Raw genomic sequence first — 7,491 nt, 5'->3', positions numbered from 1 at the left:
ATATATGGAGAGCAGGGAGTGTGAGGCGTGAGCTGCAAGATGCCATCGTGCAGCCCTGCTATCGTCCTTCAGATCCTCTTTCACCTGTTCTCCGTTCTCCCGCAGATATCCCCCCCGGGCCCGGAACACATGGCAACAGGCTCGCTGTTTACCACGGTAGCAGCACTCTGCTGGGTCTTAGTCCGTCTCTGGGCTTTCAGATGCAAACAACGTGCAATTGAAATGGTCCATGTGCTTAACCTGAGAAGGCTGTAGGTGAACATAATAGAAATGCTTCTTGTGTTGAAAGGTGACTTCATCAAAACTGACAACACAGCAAATTAGAACAGTTCCAAATAAGCGATGTGGGGTGTTTGAGTGCATCTACTGATATTTCAGCTATGCACTTCTGCTATTGCCTCTCCTACATCAACTAGGAGACATATTTTCTGACCATTTAAGGATTTAAACGTGAATTTTTGGCAGCCATGCTCCTCTGTTACGCAACCTGTGTATTTTGTAAACACTGTGTGTGTGTGTGTGTGTGTGTGTGTGTGTGAGTAACCCAAGTGCTCCATATCAAGAGCCTTTATGACTGGCCACATCTCACCTTTGAATATTTAAAACTGGATCACATTGCAGATCACAATCTAATGAAGTATTCATGGAAGTTGATTGGTATGATTTTAAGCTTGCACACATTTGCACCTTAGACACACACACACACAGTCACTTCTGGAACATTCTAGGGAGGAGCCTGACAGGAACCAGGTATGTTCTCTGTCTTTTCATCTATAGTTATTTGTATACCTGTTTAAAGTGAACAATTAGGTCATTTTTATCAATCCCCAGTGCCTCACTTCTGAAGACATTTGTTTTATTATTGGCTAGATCATTTTGTTGTGGATATGATGAGGCTTAACTTTATAATCTCGAGTTTTTTATTGATCTTACTTACTTATTGTCCTTAACTTTTGATTCTGGTTTATTGATCATTTGTCACTTATGAGAACATTGTTTAAAACAGCTATATAAACCAATAGTTTGTATGTCAAACCTTGTGCATTTCATTATTTGCAGCATTACAGGTATTTTATTAGATATTGCACTTTTGTATATTTGGAAGCAGCCTGTTCCTCGTTTCTGCTGCTGTTTCCCAGCATGACACTAATGACTAGGAAGCTGGAATGATGTCGCCCCCAGCGTAGCTCGTTTGACCAGAATTGTGCGTTCTGCAGCCTGCACTCAGACACGTTAACGGGAAAACGGCACGGGCTGCTGCGTCTAACCGTGGTTCTCTGTTCGGTTATGCGGGGCGAGCGGTGTCGTCTAGGAGTGCGTGAAAGGTAATACGGACGTGTCCGGTGATGCCAGGCACCGGGTCACCCAGTCGCTTTCAGGAACACGACCCTCGTGCAGCCGTGGTTCGGTGACGGCGGTAAGACGATCTTCCGGCAGGCGGACAGGAAACATTCGGCCTCTGTCTACAAGTGAAGTGGGTCAGCATGCGCTCATGTCCCTGACCACTCCGATCATTCACGTTAGGCTTTTTTTTTTCTTCTTTTAGTCAGATGTTATTTTGGTCACTTTTCGAGTGGCGGGAAAATAGACCACCCATTCCTGTGCAGGGACAGATGTTGACGGGTTTGGGCAGAGGACAGAGCTGGTGTTTTCTGTATCATCCACGGTGCACCGGTGAATGTTTCCCGCTAAAAATGGACCCATTAGAGACATCAATCATTGGCGAGACTGCGCTTAGCGTGGCCCTCCCAGCAAATAAATGAGGGCTATGAAACAGCCATCTGCCGGCGCAGCCCCTCGGCCATCACTCACGTCTACCCGGAGCCACGTTCCCTATTCTGTCTCAAAGCCCTCAGTGGCCGCGTGCATCATTTACCATCTACACCTCGGCCACGTGTCCCGAATACACGTGGCTCTAATGCAGGGCGACGTCCGCAAGCGCACGTGGCTTACATGATATTGATCAGTGAACGCAACTTCAGACTTCCAAGCTACTGAAATCCTCTATGTAAGAGAAAGTGACATTTATAGCAGTTAGCTTACATTTATAGCAGTTAGCTGACACTTTTATCCGAAGCAACTTACAATTCTGACTGAGTACAACTTGAGCAATTGAGGGTTAAGGGTCTTGCTCAGGGGCCCAACAGTGGCAACTTGGCAGTGGTGGGACTTGAACCAGCAACCTTCTGATTACTAGTCAAGTACCTTAGTCCATCGGACTTGGCTAACGCCAGCTGGCTGATTTGATAAGAAGTTACTGATCTCAAGTCAAGCGGCGCTAATTCAAGCGTCCACGGTGACCCACGCACGCGCTCTCACGTGGCAGTTACGCCGCTTAGGTTGCCCTGGCTACAGGACAGGCCTACTCTCTAGCGGCTGCTGCTCACCAGGCTGTTCTTCGCGTATGGCACGGAATTGCTCGTTAGCGGCTTTCCTGTGAGGAATGGTTTTAAATATGGTGCTCTTATTAAATGGGCCAAGGTAACAAGGACGAAGACCGAAACAGTGCAGAGTTACTCTCCCCTAAATCCAGTAGCCTGGAGTTGAGCAGAACACAGCATTGCTCCATAATGTGCTCACCTTTGGTATTTCAGTCAGTGTTTTTCATCTAAAGTGATTAGTCAAAGCGCCATCTCGACCCTCTCGTGAGTAGGTCTATATGAAGAAGCATTTTGCAAATTCTAATACTGTCTAATCTTTTGAGAGCGAGCGAGCGAGCTGCCTCAGCAGTCAGTTTTCCACAGACAGTGAGTGTCTGGGAGAGTGCGCGAGCTCTGTGTCTGTGCACTGGCACCAGTCTTGTGATGCTACTTAACTGTGAGGCCTTGCCATTGTGTCGGGAAACACAAAACATCTCGAGTTTCATTACAACTGTTTTACTTGTTGTGCAGGCCTGTTGGATTTAATTTATGTACACATATGAGGCACAAAAAAAGCGACATCTTTATTTCAAGCCATCACAGGGCCTCCCCGGAAATTCCTGTGTTGCTCTGTTAGGCCTGTGGCTTCTACCCAGACCTGCTTGTAGTGAGTAATGGTGTGGAAGGTGAGTGAGGTTGCGATGCTCACTGTGTTCAGGAGGTCCTTGTATGGCCTGTATCCCTACAAGTCCAGCGTGATGGGACTGGAAGCTCTGGCCGACCACTCTGGGGACTGGGACATCGTGCAGACCATCGGAAAGGGAACCTACGGCAAGGTCTACAAGGTCACCAGCAAGAAGGATGGGAGTCAGGCAGCTGTGAAAGTCCTGGATCCCATTCATGTGAGTTGTTCCTGGGAATGGCAGGACTGAGACTGCTTTTCCACTTTTTTTCTCCAGACACGTGGAAACTGCCGATGTGCTGTGACCTTGTTTTTCTTTGTGGGGTCAGTTACTAGATTCATAAGCCTTACTTTATGTACTACACAGAGACACAAAGAGACTTCAATTACTGACTGTTTTTAAACATCCATTTGGTGTTTAATTATTAGTTATTATGGCATGTCAGTGGGTGATCACTTTGTGCTGAGTCGAGAATTTCCAGCACTTGGGGCTTTTACAGACTTTTACAATCCGGGCGCAAGTATATGGAAGCACAAAGGCAGAATCTTCCTAAGATGCTTCACGCACTTCGGCTGCGTCTGGCTTATCTCAGAGCTCCAGCCAGACACACAGAATAAGTGGATGTTGTTCTTCCATTCCACCATTTTTTGCTTACTGGGTTCTTCATCTCTGTGGTGCTTACTCCATGCCTTCGTGCTATCGTCACTGATGCCAATCTACCCCTCTCTCTCTCTCTCGGTCAGCGTCTGTGGCGTCAGAATCACATTAGCTCTGCTCTACCCAAACCCCTCTAAGCCCTTGGTGAGGTGTACTGGGCTGTTCTCTGCTGTCACTGATTACACACACGCGCACACACATACACACGCATACACACACTCACGCATACTGCACATTCAATCAGATGCATGCTCACAGTCATACTAAGTTTGGACTGTGGTTGTATCAGCCAATTTCTGAACCCAAAACATAGATTATTTCAACACACCTACACCTAACCCAGAATAGGTGAACAAAAAGAAAGGTGTTGTATTTTGCCGTGTCTCTCTAAAGGACGTCGACGAGGAGATCGAGGCGGAGTATAACATCCTGCGTTCCCTCTCCAACCACCCCAACGTGGTGAAGTTCCTCGGCATGTTCTACAAGGCAGACGAGCATGTGGGGGACCAGCTGTGGCTCGTTCTGGAGGTGAAGCCACACCATTGCTGTCCAGACATTACTAGAGTTGCAGACCACTGTCAACAGAGCAGTGACATCAGCATTTTAGAAGAATGGCAGTGGGTGTCACGCTAGCGTAAGTGTACCCGACAAAGCAGTGCTGCTGGAGTTTTTAGGATGGATAGCACACACTTACAGTCTGTAAGTCAACAAGGTATTATCTAATCAAGAAAGATTTCTGATAAACTGGTTAAGGGGTGTTCACAATTGTAAACTCATGAGGTGTATGTGTGGGGCACGCTGGCATTTAGTAACAGTGAGGATGAGAAACGGGAGTCGGTGTTCTTTCTTCCTCTCTCCCTCTGTCTCTCTGTCTATCCATCATTCCTCTCTCAGTTGTGTAATGGGGGTTCAGTAACTGACCTGATAAAGGCTTTGCTGATGAGTGGAAAACGTCTGGAGGAGCCCATCATCTCTTACATCCTCTGTGGAGCACTGTTGGTAGGAACACACACACACACACACATACATATATATATATATATATATATATATATATATCTCCTCAATTCCACTGTGTTGGGGATAAGAATGGTTCCTCAAGGTGACAGCACATTAATGAAATGCTCGGTGGTCCGTAACGACACACGATGACGCATCGCACAAAACTGCGCTAATCTCTCTTCGCTAATGATCGTCCGTTGAGTGTGTGTCTGCCATGTCCTCCCATAATTCCCCTTTTCCGTCCCAGGGCCTGCAGCATCTGCACAACAACAGGATCATCCATCGCGACGTCAAGGGCAACAACATACTCCTCACCACAGAGGGAGGAGTCAAGCTGGTGGACTTCGGTAATGGCTGGCTCCATTGCAGGCTCCGCCCACTGGCGGGCTTTTACTTGGCCGTGCTGACGGATCGTCTCTAGGAGGCGCTGCAGGCCTGCCGAGTGCCACAGATGAGTCCAGATTAGGCAGTGCACCTGGAGAGGGATTGTGCAGTGTGGAAACATCTCCTCAGCCTTGTCCTCAGTCTACCACCATGCGAGTTTAAGCCATTATGGCTCATTTAAATGGCAACAATAAATGTTTAGCCCCATAAATTGAGTGTGAGTGTGTGAGAGAGGAGGACGGAGCGAGAGCAAGTGTGTGAGACGGGTAAATGACTTTGGCTTGCCTGAGGCAGGTTTGCCTTCATGTGCTGGGTGGAGTGGAACCCCGCAGTGAGACAAAGCTGCTCTATTTTATTACAAACGGTGGCAATGATGATGATGATTGCTGCTTCACTAGCACCATAGCCTGGTACCACGTCAAATTATGTGCCACCTCTTCAGAGGATCTGTTTCGCTGTCTGTGTCCGTAATCGTTTCCTAAACGTTTATTAGTAGCTGTGACGATCTCCGCTGTAATTCGGCCGCAGGGACCGAGTGCTGCCTGCCGGTTGCGGTGGCTGAGGGTTCGTATAAATGCTGAACAGAGATGATTGTTTTCCCAACAGGAGCTCTAAGGCTGGTTGTGGGCTGTGTCTCTCACAGGTGTGTCGGCTCAGCTAACAAGCGCACGCTTGCGCAGGAACACATCCGTGGGAACGCCTTTCTGGATGGCTCCTGAGGTCTGCCTTTCTCTCGCGCTCTCTTCTGCATCCTCCCCCCCGACTCTCTTCTGCGTGCATGTACACCCACGTCCCTACACGGCTACGTTACCGTCAGTTTACAGCAAGTGCTAAAGCCCCTTTTCCATTCCTGTCATTCGTTTTCCACGTTATGCTAACCTGCAGGTTAATGATGCAGTATGCTATGAAGTTACACTGTTTGAATTTTGATTGAACTGCATGGCTGTGTGTGCTCTCTTGTGGGGGTCATGTGAAGGTTAATAGCTGAGTGCCGGGTTCCCCCGTCTTGTATTATTCTAAATTGAAACGAGATGATTGGGCTTGAGGAGCTGTGCCCTTCAGGCCAATTAGAATTCACTGTGAAGGACCTGCTCCTCTGCTCATGCAAAGAGTGAGACCAACCGTGCCGTACAAGAGGGAGACCGTCCCTGCTGTATAAATGAGGCTGGAGAAAACAAACAACATGGAAACCCTACACAGTTTTAATACGCCAGCTATTATTGATGTCTGATGATTTTACATGATGCATATGAATATAATGCTGGTGTGGTCAAATCTGCATTAAAACTCACAACAGCGCAGCAAACATTATATTGTAAAATATGTATATCTAAATGAGATACAGAGATGGTTAGACCACAGTGGAACTATGGTGAAAGGATATGAGCTGGGTATGTTCTTATGTCTCTCTCTCTCTCTCTCTCTCTCTCTCTTTGCAGGTGATAGCATGTGAGCAGCAGTTTGACTGCTCCTACGATGCCCGCTGTGATGTGTGGTCTCTGGGCATCACGGCGATAGAGCTAGCAGACGGTGACCCACCTCTAGCCGAGATGCATCCTGTAAAAGCGCTTTTTAAAATTCCACGGTGAGACAGACACCAGAGGGCGCCATGCGCTCACCCAACGTGGAGACGAATGAGCGATGGAGAGACTGACGTGTGGAAAGGGAGAGTGATCTCGTGCTGATGATGATGACGAGAGAAACTGGTTGAAAGCTGTGCAGATACACAGAGAGAGAGAGAGAGAGAGAGAGAGAGAGAGAGAGAGAGAAGATAGAAGATAGACAGTCCTCTTCCCCTCCAGTGTTTCCTCTCTTGAGGAGAAAAATGGAGCCCGCCAGCAAAGGATTCCCGCCTCACTGTGCGGAGTGTCATTGTGACGCTCCCGTGATGTCATAAATGTTCATGTTCAGATCTAAGGAAGAATGACTTCAGAAGAAAACAAATGTCATTCTTCTTAAACAGTAACGATAAATTCTATTCTATTCGAAACGTTTCAAATTTGACTTTTCCCAGCTACAGAGGAGAACTTGTTTACATGTTTGTGTTTATATATTATATAGCCGAGCCGTCGTCACTGCCATGTTGAGTGCTTTCCTTCTCAAAATTCCACTTCGGCATCCCGTGATTAAATCTCTGCAATGTACGTTTTTGCTTGAGATTTTAAAAAAAAACAAACAAACAAAAAAAAAACCACACAGCCCATCCCCCAAGTAAATCTCTCCCGACATGCTGCTGTGATTACCGATTATTTAAGTGCTTTGATGGTGAATGCGCTTGACCTTCTGTCATCAGTACAATCACACCATTATCTCCCACAATGCAGTGTGTCTGTGCCCTCTGATTGCAATTTGCATGTGTGATCAGCCTTTTCCTTTCTCATTGAGATGAGCCTGTCACCACAATG

The 7,491-nt window shown here is 47.1% G+C and overlaps 1 protein-coding gene across 1 annotated transcript in view; it reads left to right on the top strand.

The window, feature by feature from the left end:
• Nucleotides 1-623: 623 nt before the first annotated feature.
• Nucleotides 624-7,491, top strand: part of myo3b (myosin IIIB) — a 54,639-nt gene continuing 47,771 nt past the window's right edge. The window contains exons 1-7 of the mRNA XM_035522959.1: nucleotides 624-750; nucleotides 3,079-3,262; nucleotides 4,094-4,228; nucleotides 4,595-4,699; nucleotides 4,950-5,049; nucleotides 5,730-5,806; nucleotides 6,526-6,671. Coding sequence (XP_035378852.1) covers nucleotides 644-750; nucleotides 3,079-3,262; nucleotides 4,094-4,228; nucleotides 4,595-4,699; nucleotides 4,950-5,049; nucleotides 5,730-5,806; nucleotides 6,526-6,671 — 854 coding nt within the window. The 5' untranslated portion in view covers nucleotides 624-643. The remainder of the gene's footprint in view (nucleotides 751-3,078; nucleotides 3,263-4,093; nucleotides 4,229-4,594; nucleotides 4,700-4,949; nucleotides 5,050-5,729; nucleotides 5,807-6,525; nucleotides 6,672-7,491) is intronic.

This window comes from Electrophorus electricus, chromosome 2 (genome assembly GCF_013358815.1).
Source record: "Electrophorus electricus isolate fEleEle1 chromosome 2, fEleEle1.pri, whole genome shotgun sequence".
Classification (NCBI taxonomy): domain Eukaryota; kingdom Metazoa; phylum Chordata; class Actinopteri; order Gymnotiformes; family Gymnotidae; genus Electrophorus; species Electrophorus electricus.
Note: the sequence above shows the minus strand (reverse complement) of the source record. Positions and strands in the feature narration are given on the sequence as shown.